This window comes from Rattus norvegicus, chromosome 7 (assembly GCF_036323735.1).
Source record: "Rattus norvegicus strain BN/NHsdMcwi chromosome 7, GRCr8, whole genome shotgun sequence".
Classification (NCBI taxonomy): domain Eukaryota; kingdom Metazoa; phylum Chordata; class Mammalia; order Rodentia; family Muridae; genus Rattus; species Rattus norvegicus.
In genome coordinates this window covers 117,765,688-117,782,829 of record NC_086025.1, presented here as the reverse complement: position 1 = coordinate 117,782,829, position 17,142 = coordinate 117,765,688, and the positions used below count along the sequence as shown (strand labels likewise).

The 17,142-nt window shown below is 52.0% G+C and overlaps 1 protein-coding gene across 2 annotated transcripts in view; it reads right to left on the bottom strand.

Moving 5' to 3' along the window:
* Nucleotides 1-798: 798 nt before the first annotated feature.
* Nucleotides 799-17,142, bottom strand: part of Arhgap8 (Rho GTPase activating protein 8) — a 58,520-nt gene continuing 42,176 nt past the window's right edge. For both annotated transcript variants that reach the window (XM_039078844.2, NM_001004242.1), the window contains 7 exons: nucleotides 16,701-16,799; nucleotides 16,042-16,152; nucleotides 7,017-7,090; nucleotides 6,382-6,459; nucleotides 5,503-5,631; nucleotides 2,803-2,906; nucleotides 799-1,219 (listed from right to left, as the gene is read on the bottom strand). In XM_039078844.2, the coding sequence (XP_038934772.1) occupies nucleotides 923-1,219; nucleotides 2,803-2,906; nucleotides 5,503-5,631; nucleotides 6,382-6,459; nucleotides 7,017-7,090; nucleotides 16,042-16,152; nucleotides 16,701-16,799 (892 nt within the window). In that variant the 3' untranslated portion in view covers nucleotides 799-922. The remainder of the gene's footprint in view (nucleotides 1,220-2,802; nucleotides 2,907-5,502; nucleotides 5,632-6,381; nucleotides 6,460-7,016; nucleotides 7,091-16,041; nucleotides 16,153-16,700; nucleotides 16,800-17,142) is intronic.

Here is a 17,142-nt window from a genome sequence, read left to right as displayed (position 1 = left end):
CTCAGCACCCATCCCTTTCTCTCTGCAACAGAGCAGCTGGCACACGGCTCTCCCAGTAGCCGCTGTTAGCTTTGAGTGATCGGGATTCCGGCAGGAAACACGTGATGCAGGCCTAGCTTTACCGCACATCCTCTGGCCACAGTGATTGGACCACGATGGGCATGTGACCTAAGCTTGTCCAATCAGAATAGCTCATGGACCTTTCCGTAGGGGACTTTGCCGCACTGTATTTGATAATGTAAAGGGCCCATTCTACAACCCTAATGGGACAGTCTGTCTGAGGCCAGAAACCTGGAGCCCTCTGGCAGGCTGGCTGCCAAGAGGCACCTCCACTCCTGTTCGGAAGTGTCAACAATGCTCGTCTTTCCACTGGAGCCAACGGGCACCGTTCTCTACAGGGATGAGCATTGCTGTCCACGATCTCAAAGATCACACAAACCTTGCGCAGCCCCTCTGTCCAAGACACCAAGAACCTCATGCCACCTGCTGGAGGATAGGAGTGATTGTTCAGACAGCTAAATCTCCCCAGATGATAGCCAGCCATGTGTGCGTTCCCCAAAGACCCTTGAACTGTCAGGTAACCCATGCATTGTCTACAGCTGTGTGAGTCACTGGGTTGGACGGCCTATCACAGCCAACAGTGACTGCCTCCGGGCCCCTTGCCAACAAATTCACACTTCTCTTGAGTCGCGTTGAGTAATGGTTCAGAAGAGTTGCCCTCAAGCATGCATGTCATTTCAGACATATCCCTGATGAACCATGGGAACCATGATGAACCCAACAATCAGAAGCACGAAATCCCTACTAGAAAGTTCTGGGTCCATTTAATTCCCGTGTCTTCTTAAAGACAGTAAGTTTGTAAGACAACCAGGTACACAGATGCATAGAATGGAAGGGGGCATCTTAAGGTGTCTCCAGCTACTCAGGGGATACGGAGGCGAGACAGGTATGGTGAGGCCCGGGGAGTGCCCGTCTGTGTGAATTCTTTGGTAACAGGACCAGCCTGTTTCGTTTCGACAGTATCCCGGATGTGCTCCCCAGGGCCCTCCTGGGCACTGAAGACTTTGTCATAGTACTCTATCAGCAGCTCTGTGAACAAGTTCAGAGGAACCAGGGCGCTCAGGGAAGCCACCCCCTGGGATGGCCAGATCAAGTTCAGCCCAAACACACATGCCAGGTTAGAGCTGTTCATCTTGTTTGAAATGCTCTCCAGAGACACCTGGAAGAGGAAACCCAAGAAATGAAGCCTCGGGCATCAGCAGTGTGAATTCCACCCTTACCCCAAGGGAGACTGGTGTGTAGGGAGAGCTCTGGTTGGGGGGGCGGGGGAGCTGGGGAGATGGCACCGTTTGACAAGCGCTTGCCACACCAGCTTGAGTTTGAACCCCAGAAAAACCCAAGCCCAGTTCCAGGCTAGTGAAAGACCTCATCTCAAAAACCAATGGGATCATTGAGAATGCTCAGTGGGTAATGGTGACCTCTGCAGAGTCTAGCAATCTGAGGGGCCCACTAATCCATGGCCCGAGAGAATCTGCTCCCTGTAAGCTGTATTCTGACCTCCATGTGTGCGTGCTGTAGCATGTGTACACACGCATAGCTATACATGAGCGTGCACACACAAATAATAAAAGAACAACTAAATAAAAGAATTCTGGAACGGAGGCTTCAGCCGGTATCAAAATCCGTTGTGGCCACATCTCCACTGAGGTCTCAGTTTCTCAGGTCTCCCATCTATAAAAGGTCCTGGCCTTGATTCTGTGGGGACACTCTGATTCCAACACCGAGGATATCCTAAGCATCCCATTAGCACCTCTTCCACTTTGGCAGACTTTGAGGCAGGGTCCCCAGCACTAAAGATCTAAACCAGACACCCTCTGGCTTCTGTGATATGGTTGGGGAATTGAGCTCAGGCTCCTGGGTACAGTTGTGAGAGCAAAGGGCTCTCTGTTGGGGGGTCCCATCCTCCTGGCCGACTCAGCCACCTGGATAAGTAGGATTCAGTACTCCCCACTTTCTAGGTAAGGAAACTGAGCCCCGAGGGCAAAGAAGACCTGCTCCTGAGTCCTAGTATGGGGACAAGACCAGCTCACACCAGTGTTTGAGGAGGAGGAAGCTTGAGAACCCCTTCTCCAGTAAGAGGGCCTGAGTGTATCCTCACTTGCGTGAAAAGTAGCCAGGCAACAGTGAGAGACAGAATTGCTTGTGAATGTGGGGGTGCAGTAGAGGGCAGTTGGGGAGATGGCTCAGCAGCTAAAGTATGTGCCACAGGACCTAGGTTCAATTCCTATCACCCACAAGAAAAAGGAGTGTGGTGGTATGTGCCCGTAATGTAGGCACTGGGCAGTGGGAGTATAAAGACAGGCAGATCCCTGGGACTCACAGCTCGCTGGCCAGCTGGTAATGGCTGACTGGATAAATGAGCTCCAGGTCTGTAAGAGTCTTTGTCACCCAAAACTGAGAGCGAGTGAGGATGAACTCTGACATTGTTGACCTTCGACCGTCACATGTACATACACACACATTCATCCATGAATACATGCATGAACACATATATATACCACACACAGAAGCCAAGAATGTGGCATCATATGACACATTGTCCCCTCTGCCCCATCTCTGTGTACCACATCAGACTCTCAGACTTCTCTGAGGAGCCTGGCTGACCTGGAGGGAAGAAGTCCTTTGGCGGTTAAAGAGTAGAGTTGGCTGTGACTTTGTACCGGAGGCCGGTTTGTGCAGGGACTGCTGTCAAGAGGCCCCCAGGCCCAGTCCTTCTCCTGGGAGGCAGCTAGCTGCACTTACCTCATGCAGGAAGCCCATGAGGTAGCGGAGGACGGCATAGTTGTGTTCTGGGAGGCTCCTCAGGATCAGGCGGCAGTGGGTCACTCGCAGGCTGCTCTCCACACCTGAAATGGCATGAGGCTGCTGGCTGGGGCAGCACAGTCCCAAGGACAGCCTGGCCAGGAGGCTCTCTCAGCACCCTACTACTTCTGCCAGTCCTTCCTCCTCTGTGTGTTGGCTACAGAAACTGCGGCCTGCTGGGAACCAGGACTGTGAATGAGTCACTCAGCAAACAGCGAAAGGCTAGTCCAGGACCAGGAAGCTACACACAGCCAGCAGTTCACATCCAGCCTGGCAAGTTTCTCTCTTAATTAGGGTTTTGTTTGTTCTTTCTACCTCCCAAGTACTGGCATTAGAAGCGTGCACCACCATGCCAGCCCTCGGTAATATTCTTCTTGAACACAACCATGGCTGCGTGTGGACATTGCCTAGGGCTGCTTGTGGGTTACATGGATGGAGCCAGCAGCTGCCATGGAGACCGTATGACTGGGGAAGGCTTGGCGTTTACTCTCTGACCTCCTCTAAGACAAACGTGCCTACCTGTGACTCTCAGTAGACATAGACCACTGTGCGGTTCCTGGGGGAAATCCCACTTCGGTATGGGAGTGGGGGGCTGGGTGGAACTGTTTCATGCACAGACTCAGTCCCCTCAGTCACTCTCCATCTGAGGTTTTTTGGTTTTTTTTTTTTTTTGTTTTGTTTTTGGTTCTTTTTTTCGGAGCTGGGGACCGAACCCAGGGCCTTGCGCTTCCTAGGCAAGCGCTCTACCACTGAGCTAAATCCCCAACCCCACCATCTGAGTTTTGAGACAGATTCTCTTATGTCCCAGACTGGCCCCAAACTTACTATGTGGTCGAGGATACCCATGAACTCCTAAGCTTCCTGCCTCCACTTCCCAAGTGACAGGATTACAGATGGACACCTCTATGCCTGGTTTGTGCAGTGCTGGGAGTGGATTCTAAGGCTCTGTGCTTCCTAGGCAAACACCCTACCAACTAATTTACATCCTCTGATCCTCTGTTTGAGCCTTGGAGTGAAACCTAAGCTGAAATCAAGTGTGGCCGCAGAAGCCTGTAATCCCGGCACTTGAAGGCTGAGGCAGGATTATGAGTTCAAGGTCAGCCTGGACTACGTAGGTGAAACCATTTCTGAAACATTATTTTAAAAAGAAACAGAGCAAGTCGCTCACTGGCTCGAGCCAGGCAGTGGGAGGTGGCACACGCCGCCTCTAATCCCGACACTTGGGAGGCAGAGGAAGGTAGATGGATCTCTGAGTTCAAGGCCAGCCCGGACTACAGAATGAGTTCCGGGACAGTGAGGGCTACACAGAGAAATCCTGTCTCAAACACAAAGCAAAACAAGAAAAACAAAACAAAAAACCACCCATAAACAAGCATTTAAGGGGGCTAGAGAGAGATGGCTCAGTGGTTAAGAGCACTGTCTGCTCTTCCAGAGGTCCTGAGTTCAATTTCCAGCAACCATGTGGTGGCTCACAACCATCTGTAATGAGATCTGATGCCCTCTTCTGGTGTGTCTGAAGACAGCTATGGTGCACTTATATATAATAAAGAAATAAATCTTTAAAAAAGAAAAACAAACAAGCGTTTCCCATGGCTCCCTGAGATGTGGGTGTGCACACCAGTGTTCACTGGATCCTGTTCCTGAGTCCCCAGCTGCTGACACACCATCACTGTCCTCCCACTGAGCCTGTGCAGTGACCAGGAGACCCTGGAACTGTGTGAATGCTCCCAGCAGGACACAGGATCCCCATCTATGAAAAGCTTGAAGGTTTCCTAGTAGAAGCCATCATCTCAAGGAACTGAGCTGGCTCCTTAGCAATCCCAGTGGACAAGGGGTTGCCTGCAATTCACATTTCCAGGGAAACAAGGGGCTGCCAGCTCTGGACTGCGGGTGATACAACTTCTGGTTCTTCTTCTTAGAATGATGGTCACAGAGAGGACATGGGAGGGACGCAGGCCACCTTGGCTATCATGGTGGCCTCTCTTAACCCCTCCCCGGGAAGCAGGCAGAGCAGCCGAATGTCACAGCACTGACTCTGACAACAGTCAGCTGAGCATGGTGTCACTTGGTTTGAGCCAAGGATGACCTGATCTTCCTGCCTCTGCCTTCCAAGTACTGGACTTACGTCTGCAGAGCCCCGTGCCTAGTTTATTCAGCACTGGGGATGGGATCCAGGGCTTCCTGCATGCTAGGCTCTATCCACTGAGCCCCAGAGAATGCACGTGAGGGAAGTGAGCACAGAGGAGCTGCATGACGCACCCCAAGTCACACAACTAACTGGCAACTGGAAAAGCCACAACTTGAGACATGGTCATGGTCAGCTCTACACTGGCTCCGTGACTCTCCTAAATTCCCTGGAGAGGGCTCACCAGCAGTCTGTGGAGACTACAGTCTTCAAGAGGCTCCCAGGAAGGGCCTGCACACTTCACTTGAAGGAAAAATGCTACCCACCTGCGTAGTGCCACCAGGCAAGCTAGGGTTTCCCTCCTCCACCCTACAGACAACATGGCTAAGCCTACAGACACACTGAATGAAGAGAGGGGTAGGCCCAGGCTCCCCTCTGCTGACCCACAGGGACCAAGGCTGACCTCGGTCTGTAGCCAGGGACACCCTGAGGCCAGGGTTCAAGCGAGTACATACTGGTGATCCCGAGAATCTGCTCGTAGGCTTGGAAGGTCAGCAGTGGCTGGGGCAGCTCTCGAAGAAATGTCTTTAGAATCACAGCTGGGAGGTGCATGTCACCATAATCATCAAAGTTCACAGGCTTCCCTGAAGGCAGGAAATGATGTGGTAATTAAGCGCCTCACTCAGCCCATGACTCCGGAACTGAAGGTGGGGGGGGGGATAGGTCATAGTCACGTGCCTTTGGGATATCTGTTACCACCTGAATTTTGGGGTGCTTCCCCCCACCAGTTCCCTCTTATTGCTACTGTATCTCTTTTTTAGGGTGCCCATGGAGTCAGCTATGGTTCCCTGTGGTTTGGCTGTGGATGGAGGTTTGAGCTCCAAGGTCAGGGCCTTGCTCTGGGGCCTGCACACACGGCTCTGGACTACGGGGGTGGGCTGGGGTGGGGTACTGTTTGTTGACTGGGCATGCAATCACAGAAGGGGGTGGGTGGTTGAAGCAGAGATAAAGAGCAAGTGTCCCTGGGAGCAAGACCACTGCTCGCTAAGTGTGATTTTGGGGGTCCTCCCAGCTCAGATGCCAGCTCTCTGCTTGCAGGGTGGGGCCTGCCCTTGGGAAGCCATAACACGATCGATTTCCTTACCTTGCAGTGTTAGTTTGAACCATGTGACTACCTGGCGTCAGTGGAGAAGGTGCATAGGGAGTGAGAGCTGGGGCAGGACCTGGACTAGCAGGCTGGAGTCTGGACACAGGACCCTTCTATGGTGGTTAGGGTTCCTGGGCAGCAGCCCCACCCAGACCTGTTTCTGGGGTTACGTAGGGTCTGGAGTTACACCTGAGGACTGGGGGTGGCAATCGGGACTCTGGCAGGAGGGAGGGGCCTGCGGCATCACCTTGATCATAGAGCCGCTGCACCTGGCGGACAGTCTGGGCGCTGGCTGATCTCCGGAACAGGCCTTCAGTGTGCAGTCCTATGGGAAGAAGAGACTGAACACCCCAGATCCCTGCCCTCTGGGCTTCCCAGGACTCTGTGACTCCCTCGTCTGTGGTATCAACATCCTCTGGCACGGGTCAGGCTATTCCAGGCATCGGATGTCCCAACTCCAGTCACCCCCTCCTAAGAGCAGGGTGTGCAGAAACACACAGGCCCATGACCAGTTTGCCTCCTTGCAGCTTTGGGACCCTGGAGGAAATACTCAACCTTTCTTCTATCCAACACCACCAGTTGGCTGCCTCCCCGCCAGGCCCCTGCTGGCTTCATGGCCAGGAGAGGAAGCCGGGCCCAAGAACAGCACGTGGATATACTGGGCAGAAGCCTGGAGGTTGATGTCCTTTAAGCAACTCCTGCCTTTCCTCCCTAGCTTTCCCATAGAGCCACACTCATGCATAAACACCCAGGTCTTTGCACCTGCAATGCTTCTTTCTGCCTTCCAAGCCACAGGGTGTCACAGGCATCCACAGGCTTGTGGGATGTTCCGGAGCCGAAATGAAGCCCCTTTGAGAGTCCCGGTCAGAGGCAGCTCCTTACCTTTTTCTCTCAGATATGTCACCGTCCAACGCAGCACAGGGGGGATGAGTTCACCTTGATTTTTGTCTCTGAGGCTGAGGGAAAAGAATGTAGTGGCTTATTCATTCCAGATCTTGATGGGGCATGGCCAGGGGAAGGTTTTCAGACTCCCCATTGCAGAGAAGATATAATATCAAGGAGTCTCTGGGGAGAGACACGGCTTCAACCGCCATGAAGCAGCCATGAGTATCCTAACTTTGGAAGACAACAGAATACCAGAACTCCACCCAGAATATGGTGTGGGGAACACTGGGGGCTATTCAAAGCAGGGTTTTGAGGGATGAGTAGGAGCTTGCCAGAGAAAAAAAGTATTACAGGCAAGAAGATAGACGAAGGCTGGAGAGATGGCTCAGTGGTTAAGAGCACTGACTGCTCTTCCAGAGGTCCTGAGTTCAAATCCCAGCAACCATATGGTGGTTCACAACCATCTGTAATGGGATCCGATGCCCTCTTCTGGTGTGTCTGAACACAGTGACAGTGTACTCTCATACATAAAATAAATAAATAAATCTTTTTTAAAAATATAGATAAATATTATTTAAAGAATATAGATGAATATCTAACTGTGACCCAGGAGACTAGACTAGGTGCTCATTCAGTTTTAAAAAGTACTTGCTGGACATGGTGACACATACCTTTAATCTCAGCACTTGAGAGGCAGAGGCAGGCGATCCTGGTCTACACAGTGATTTCCAGGACAGCCAAGACTACAGAGAGACCCTGTCTCAAATAAATAAAACGAAGCAAAAGTACATGATAAACACGGGCCCTGAGACACAGCGACAGCAGGTAGCTGGGAGGACTCAACGCAGATTCTAAATCCCCAGCATCTAGTGCTGCCTGGGACCTCAGATGAAGGAGCCACAGTGACATAGGGTAAGTGTCTCTGTGTCACCTTCACTTGCAGGGGAGTTGCCTCTCTATATGCTGGCCATGGGCTGGCCTACACAACCTACTGTGGGACATAAGCAGACACAAAGCACATGTTTTGTATGATCTCCTGACTGGATCATACTTGCTCCAGCCCCTACCCCTACCTCCATTCCCCAGGGAGATCAGATGTCGCAGGTGGAGGCCACTCCTCTGGTCTGGGTGTCAAAAGTATTAAGATATATAAAGTGAGTTGGAGCCCAGTTGCTCCACATACTTCATGGAACCCAGGAAAGAATGCCCATTGCTGTAACATGCTGAGAGTGAGACTACTTGTTACACAGCATCATCAACAAGAACTGACTGAGGCAGAGAAAAGACCTGCTGCTGTAACATGCTGAGATGGAGAGAACTACTTGTTACACAGCATCACCAGTGGCAGCTGACTGATACATACTTGCTGCTTGTGATGCTAGGCCCAAAACTGAAGGGAAGGGCTTCAGGGTCCCCTGAAGAGGAAGGTGGATTATGACACCGGGATACAAGGACAGGTATAACTACAGAAAGCACCTATTCTGTTTGATGAAAGTTAGATAAATGTTTTAGACTGACTGGAACTTGGGTGGGGATATTGAGGCACAGATTGATTACATGACTTGCTCAATTGAGTGCACAGCCAAAATGGAGTATGTATGGTGACCTTGGTTCTGCCAGCCAAACCCAGCACTGACCTCCCTGAGCCCCCATTTCCCTTTCTGTTAAGTGGGTATGATCTGAGGTCTGTTTCCAGGCCTGGCTGTGGAATCACCAGGGTGGCACCCATGTAACATCCTCCAAGGTAATCCTGTTACTGTGCAAGCAGTCAGCAAACCTACTCTGTCCCCATTCGGGCTGTCCTGGGATGTTAGGGACAGGCCTTATACACTTGGCTCAGTTCAACGTGCAATGCTCACGTCACAGAAACAATGGTCTCCATGCATCCTGACTGTGTGTGATTTGGTTCCACAGAGATCTTTCTCTCTACTAAAGACACACATGTAGGGCCCTGAATAGTCACCAGGAAGGAGGCTGGCCCTACCTCTCGAGAGGCCCAGGATTGGATAGCCCTTCCTAGCCTGTCCCATGTCAACTTCTCTAGTTGTCAGCTGTCAGGGAGGAGACGATGTCCCTGGAGAGGGAGGAACAGGGCAGCAGGAGCTGCAACACTGCTCGCTAGGGAGCCCGATGGCCCGTGCCAGCTCAGAGCTGTGCTTTTGCCAATCAGTCCTGTAGCCTCCTGAGCCTCAGTCTCCCAGTTTTGGAAAGTAAAGGGGCTGGCAGCACCTCTCCGGAGTCTCAGGGTATTGTTAAGCAGGATGGCAATAGTGTCAATGGTAGAAATCATTCTCATGCCAGGACTCAGTGATGTTCCCAAGCAGAACACAAATGGCCCATAGCAGAGGGGAACAAGTGGACTCAGTCCAGGTCACACAGAAAAGAGCAGGCTGGCCATCATTCCTATAGAGTCCTGCTCAGCATGTGGGACCAGGCTGAGCCTCTAAAGACCCCTTTGCCTGGTGCTTTGCTGCACTTTGTTACTTAAAAGCAGACCTTTGGGTATGCAGAACCTTTGGGACCATTCAGCCCCACCTCCTTTGTCTGTGAAGAAAACCGAGGCTCCCTTAAGGGAGAAATTTTTTCTAAGTCTGGGGTCCACTAGTCTTGGGCCTAAGGAGTGGCCTCTATCTGTCAGGGCTCCCAGTAACCAGGGACCTGACCAGAAGTCACTGCCTGTACACATGGCACCCCCAGTTCTAACTCTGCAGACACCCCTACAATCCCAAGCTCTTACTTGGTGGCCCAGAGGGAGGCTTGCTCCATGGACTTGCAAAGTCGGTGCCAAGAATAACAATCACCCCAGGCAGGAGAGCAGATGGGCCCCACTCACTTCCTGCCTGGGCAGGTATGCCCAGGGCAATGGGAGAATGTCACACCATGTCCCTCCTGAGCACCTCAATGGCACAGGACAGGGTCAGGTCTTTGTAAAGATGCTGGGGGCACATTAAATCTATCCCTTGGGCCAAAGGCACTCGCAGAAACTCCTGGGAGGCAGTAATGTCCAGCCATCTGCCCAGAAGGCACTGGGGTAGCTCTGCTCATAAGCCCAACCTGTCCCCTGGGAGAAGGGGCTTGGCATCAGGCAGAGCAGGCTTTTCCTACTTTTGCATGCCCTGCATGTGGTGAATGCACAAACAGTAGAGTGTGGGGTGGGGAGGGGAAGCCACAGCGATGAAGCTGGTTGGCTGTTTGCAGGCAGTGAGAATGCCTGGGTCTGTCCCAGGGCGCTAGCCTCCCCAGCTCTCCGAAACAGTCATTGTCTCCAGAGCCTGTGGCAGACCTCTGAAATGGCTGTCTAGTCCCTAAGACGGGAGGAATGGCCACAGTGCCCACAAAGTCCCTTGGCCACAGGATCAGCCAGGGAGGTCTCAGATGCCAAGGCAGCTGGACAGTGCAGATGGATTGGTGGTCACTGCTGTGCCTCGTGTGGCTTTGAGAGTCTGGTAGTGGCCATATTTCATTTTTACTGAGGACAAACTGAAGCTCAGAGGTAAATTGTTTTACTTGAAGTCGCACTGCCTGGTGCGGGTACCAGCAGGGTCAAAATCGGGCTAAGAGGTGGCTCGGCGGTTAATAGTACACACTCTCCTACCCCGAGGACCTGAGTTCAGCTCCTAACTGAACTCACAGCTCATGGCTGTTTGTAATTCTAACTCCAGGGGGTCTGATGCCCTTTTCTAGGCCCCAAGGGGAACTACAGACTCACACGCATATACGCATAATGTGTATGTGATATGTATTATATAACACACACATTTTCTTTCTTTCTTCTTCTTCTTCTTCTTCTTCTTCTTCTTCTTCTTCTTCTTCTCCTCCTCCTCCTCCTCCTCCTCCTCCTCTTCCTCCTCCTCCTCCCGTTCCTCCTCCTCCTCTTCCTCCTCCTCCTCTTCCTCCTCCTTCTTCTTCTTCTTTTTCTTTGAGACAGAGCCTCTTTACATGGCTATGGCTGTCCTGAAACTCGCTATGTGGAGTAGGCTGGCCTTGAACCTACAGAGTTCCACCTGCCTCTGCCTCCTGGGTTCTGGGATTGAAAGTATACGCACAAAAGGCACAGACTACAGCTGGTTTATTGAGCTGGGGCAGCTGGAGTAGTGAGGGAGCTAGGAAGTCACAGGGCAGCAGGGCTCAGAAACGTGGAGCCTCGTTTCTGCGGAGCCAGCCCTCTCTGAACGGGCAATCAGAAATGGCTTCATGATGGTCCTGAAACCCTATCGAGGTAGAGAACCTATTTCATATTCTATAACAAAATCCCTGATGCTGTGTCATTTATAAATAAGATACAGTTCTTTCTTATAGTTCTGGAGGCAGGACGTTCAAGTGCAGGGGGCCCTACATCTGCTGGGCTCCTGGCCAGGACTTCTCACATACCATCGTGTGGCAGGAGACTGAGCACAGAGAGGAAAAAAGGTATGAGGGGCTTCCTAACTATAGGCTTCTCCAAAAGGAACTCACTAGAGAGAACGTCCGGGTCTACTCATGTGGTTGGAGCCTGTGACTCACGTGCCTCTTTCTGTGTCTCATTGTCGTGATGGGGAGAGCAGTTCCACCTAACACACTGGCTTCCAGGGATGCTTGTACTATAGCCTGTGGACTCAGTAAGTTAGGCCAGCACACACAGCACAGAACCAGGGCCCAGGGCAACCCACTCCCCACCACTAGGCCAAACCCAAGGGAGCAGGTCAAATACTCTCAGAAGGACATCAACAAACCATGACGCACAGATACATGCAAGCAAGCACACAGGTCTGAGTTTAAGCCCTAGAACCGCATAAAAAGACAGGGAGGTGAATGTGCTTATAATCTCAGCACAGGGATTCGCCCTCTAGCCATAGAGCCAAGAGAACAGAAAACCCAGAAACCCACAATCTTGCATGTGAATTCTCAGACCACCATTCTACATAATAATGAGTAGGCGGAAACAAGCTACAAGTTCAGTAATTGCCAGAGAATGAACACAATCTGGTATGGCCTTAGAATGAAGGCATCCAGCCACCCTCTATGGGACCGCAAGATGACACCAGGCCGATATGACTAAGAGCAGCCACATGTGGTGTGGTTTCCATTTACTTGAAACGTCCATAATCTGGGCGCAGAAAGTGGGCTTGTGTCTGTGAGGGGCTTGTGAGGCCGGAAGGGCAGCAGATGTGGTTGGAATGGTCTGGGATTAGACAATGGTAGCAGTGACCCATAGCTGTGATAAGCCCATACGGCACTGCACACTTAGAAAGAGGAAACCTTACCCAATAATCCAGGCCTGGCCAGTTCCTAGACGCACATGTAGGTCAGTCCTGTATCTGGACACTAATCCTACTCTGAGGGGCAGGTGGAGGATGTGGGGGGTGTTGGGGCAGGGGAAGGAGGCTCACACCTCCTCCTTTGTGTGGAGTCATCAGGGAAGGCTTCCTGGAGGAGGCACTTATTCTGCATGCTCTGTGGTGAGGCCCATGGCCGCAAGGCTCTTGGGCAGGGTTTGTGAGGAAGTCAGTGGCTCATCCCTAAACACAGGGAAACTGGGATGTGTAAAGTCAGGAGCTCGGATTTCCCAAACATGGAGAGCTTGGTCCACTTCACCCTCTTTTCCCAGACCCACAGGTACCCAGAGGAGACTCACACCTCTCTTCCCTCCCTCCCCGAGGATGGCAAGCAAGCCTGTATAGTTCTGCGGTGCTGGGATGGAACCCAGGGCTTTGCTAAACGAGTGCCCCCAACCCTGGCTCATCCCGGAGACCTCTGACTCCCTGCCCTTGCCTTCTTCTGTGTTGGCTTAAGCGGCTCATTCTAAGCGATGGCTTTCTGTCGTGAACTTAAATCTGCAAATTAACACTGGCGAATGGGCTTTGGTTATGAATTTTAATGTCTTCCATTCATTCTCAGTCCAAACAAATTACATATCTGGCGCTTTATTTAATACGTTTATAGCCATTTTATTATAGTCATTGGCAATGAGACAGCATAAAATATTAATTTAAAGAGGCAATCACACAGATTATGTCTTAAAGTGGCGTGCCCAGAATGTACTCAAAGGCATCTGACGCTGCTTGCTGCTCCCTAAAGAGATAATGAAGAGGAGTTTCCTGTGTGCTGTTGGAGTGGCCGCCGTGGTAACACATACTAGGCAAGCAAGCGCTCTACCACCCAGCTGCACTCCAGCTCCGCCTGCTCGTTCCATGTATTGATTGTTAAAAGCAGTAACTAGTCCTGGAACAGAAAGAACTCTAGCGATGTGACAGTCCCAGCAGCCTCCTGTCCACTGACAACTCTGTGTTGACATATCCTGAAAGCGCTCAAGTCACCAAAGGTGTCCCAGGTGGCCTGATTGTGTAGCTATTCGCTTCATAAAGACACATCCCCTCATGGAGCGGGGAGGAAAGGGGAGAGGAGGAGGGAAATTCGCAAGGCTCATGACACTCACCAGGAACTTACAAGACACATGAAGCTTGTATGAGGTTATATAAACAGTGAGCTACTGCTAGGAAGGGGAGCCTCTTGGAGCTGTTTGCAAATCCCATAGCGGGACCCAGGAATGCTGGGGTGTGGGGCTGGCTTCTCAGTAATGCAGCTGCCTGAGTCACCTATGCTCCTTCAATGCACTGAGCTGCAGAGTAGACTTGGACAGAACCCCCTCTTTAGTTTGTCAATCTCTCCCATCTGATGTGAACAAAAACAGCCCCCTCACCAGGGCTGGAGAGATGGCTCAGCAGTTCAGAGCACGGACTATTCTTGTAGAGGACCCACGTGTGATTCCCAGAACCTAATGGCATCTCACATAACTCTGATGCGCTCTTCTGGCCTCTGCGGGAAGCAGGCACATACATGGTGCACAGGCACACATACAGGCGAAACATCCACACACATAAAATAAAACAAAAACAAAGTCTTCCCCTAAAACCCAGCCACACAGCAGAGCTGTGAGAACAACAGACACCGACAGGCTCCCAATCTCGATGCTCTGGCGCACAATGTGCAAATCTGCACGTTCCCCTGAGTTCTGTTTTCAAGTGGTGGTGAGCATATGTGTGCTTGTGAGTGGGAGGTGAATGTAAGTCATTTTTTCACTGGCTCAGTAGGTGTCAATTAGGTCAGTTGGCCAGTGAGCCCAGTGAGCCCCAGATATGTCTCTGCCTCAAGCCGCATAGCCCCTCACAGCATATGGTGAAATACAGCCTGCTCTGGCTTAGTGACAAGCACTCCTAGCCCCATTTTAAGTGATTTTTGTTGTTGTTTTGTTTTTGAGAAGACAGAGATAGGTCTGCGGGGTACGACAGGCCATCAGGTAGCATGGCTGGTGCCTTCAGTAGGAGCCCTTAGTAGGAGCTCTGAATAGAAAAACCATTAGGAACACTGGCAGCAGAACCATAGAGGCAGGAAGGGCACAGAGAGGCCTCAGAAACTGTCTCTCTTGACGGTCTGGCGCCCCAGCGATGAGCTCTCACTAGCGACCCCTAGAGGCGATCGCAGTTACTGCAGGCACCTGCTCTCCCTGCCTTTGGGGTGGCCGTAGGGAGCATCTATGACCTATGACGTGTGGACCACCAGGGAATCACAGCAGCAAACTTTCATAACCCATGAAAAGAGAAAGTACTCTTTAGTGGCAAGTTTGTGTTCTAGTTTGGGGGGGTAGGGGGAAGGCAAACTATTTCACCGTATACTGCATTTCCTCTCTGAGAATGTGTGGTTGTGTGGGGAGGTACTGTGTGACCCAGTAGCAGCAGGCACGGGTGCTACTCAAGTTGTTAAGACAGGAAGTTGGTCCAGCAGACCACACCCATCACAACAGAAAGCTCCATCAGATGGTGCGGATCCAGGGAGACACATGGAACAACAGTCCTCTTTGGGATATCCCAAGATGCTCCCCTCCTCCCCTGCAGACTCATTCTGCTCCATCCACTCAAGTCATTGGATGCACCCCTGCCTCACTCAGGGAACACCGCTTTATCACACCTCCTCAGCTGACAGGCACAGAGCCATGAGACAGCCTCCTCACCACCTGCTTCCTGATGGCTGTGATGACTAATTAGCTCAAAACAGCACCTTGGATTACTTTACAGCTCAGGTCTGGAATAGGTGTAAGGCTGGTACCTGGAGGTTCCAGGATATACTCCTTGCTTTTGCAGCTTCAGATTCTTGCTTGTATAACCCTAAGGGGCTAGCCTGGGCTCACCTAGGTGTCTCAGATAGCCCCCATCTCAAGACGCTGCTCACACCTGCAAAGTCCTTCCTGAAAGCCAGTTGCAGCCACAGGTACTGGGGGTTAGGATGCGACATATTTTGTTTTCTACACATGCCCTGCAGACCGTGAGAGCATGTGGATGGGTCTTATCCCAGAGCCCATACATGAGGACATGAGGAATCCTGTCCTGGTAGTCCAGGAAGGACAGGAACAAACTTGAACCCCCACCAGATTTCCCTTAAACTCCTCCCGGGGTTCCCAGCTCCTCGTGGGTCTTTAAGGTGGCTAGAGCTTTAAGTATGAGGGTGCCCAGCTCTTCCTGAGTATGCTGTGGGCGGCCAGGCTGCTCCAGCTGCTTTAGGATTAAATGTTGCCTTGAATTTATGTTGCCCAGGTCTACTACCAGGGCACAAGGTCCCCAAAAAGGGACAAACATGACCCGGAGGGTGAGGCACACAGGAACCTGGACTGGGGGTAGGCTGGGGGTGCTGTGTGATGGGCTACCAGGGAAAGCTATTGGGGGAGGGGCCCAAGATGCATGGGAATGAAGCAGGCCTGGTAGAAGGGGGAAGACGACAGATCCATCGAAGTCTCAGGAACACATCTCACTTGGGAGATGACAGGAGGGGTCCTAGCAAGAGGCTGAAAGAGCAGGGAGCCAGAACTGAAGGGTGACCAGAAAGCGCTTGTCCTCTGCCCAGGCACACATGGAACAGTGGACACTCAGCCTCAGAGGGGACTCGACCCTTTATCTCTCCTGTAGGCAGGAGGCAAAGGCCCCGGGGTAACCTCCCTGGACAGAGAGGGGTCCCTCTGCTCAGGAGAGCGCTGTATCTACCCTTCACTTACTATTGCAAACTGACGCCGAACTGCTGGGTAGGCAGAGGCGGCCGAGGTGGCGGCGTCTTGGTGGGAGGGGCTGTCTGGCCTTTGTGCAGGTTTCGCAGCTTCTCGTCATACCTAGGGACACAACAGGAGTGTCACCTCCCAGGGGGACAGCCTTTGAGCCATGGGAGCGGGCTCCAAGCGCTCTGTGGAGACTAAGCCCCATCGGCATCAGTGGGAAACCCACGCATCCTATCTCTAAGTCTCAGGCATCCTGGGCAGAGCGCTGCATCCTCGGAGAGAAGTGACGATGAGGATCAGGAACTACACTGGAACTGGCCGGCACAGGCCTGGAGCCAGGGCGTCTCTGCTCATTGACCCTGCGCTCCAGCTTGCCAGACACTCAGTGAGGCATTCAGCAGGAGCTGAATGGACCGCGGCTAGCTGTCTTCCCGAGCCCCGGCGCCTGCCACTCCTGGAACATTTCATTCCACGGCTTACCGGCACACCAGGGAACCCCTTTCATATACGGCTCAGAATCAGAACGGCAAACCCATGCCTGGATGTGTTTTTAAATCAGTTTGTACTTGCACTAATACGCAGCCTCCGCGGCTTGCTCTCCCTCACGTATGTGTGTGGATACTGGACCCCAGAGCCATGCGTGGGGGGGAGGGGGCGCTCACCGCACCACTTCCGGGGGGATGAGCAGCTGGTCGCACTGAAGGTGTTCCCGGAGCTCACGCAGGTTGCTGCAGTAGGTGACTTTTTTCCCAAACTTGTGACTGGGGAATGAGAAACAAGAGATTAAAATATTGAGGTGCATGTCTTTAATCCCAGCACTGAGAAGGCAGAGGCAAGTGGTTCTCTGTGAGTTCAAGACCAGCCTGTTCTACAGAGTTCCAGGACAGGGCTGTTACACAGACAAACCTTGTCTTGAATCCCCACCCCAAAAAACAAACAAAAGACAGGACTTACACGAGACCCAGAATATTTCAAAGGCCCCAGAGGCTTGCCTATATAAAATAATTATGTCTCCACTTTGAAGTGGCTGTGAATTTACATAGTGCACACAGCACAGGGGGTCCTCTCTATGTGGAGTGGATGTATGTGTCTTAGTTTCTTTTT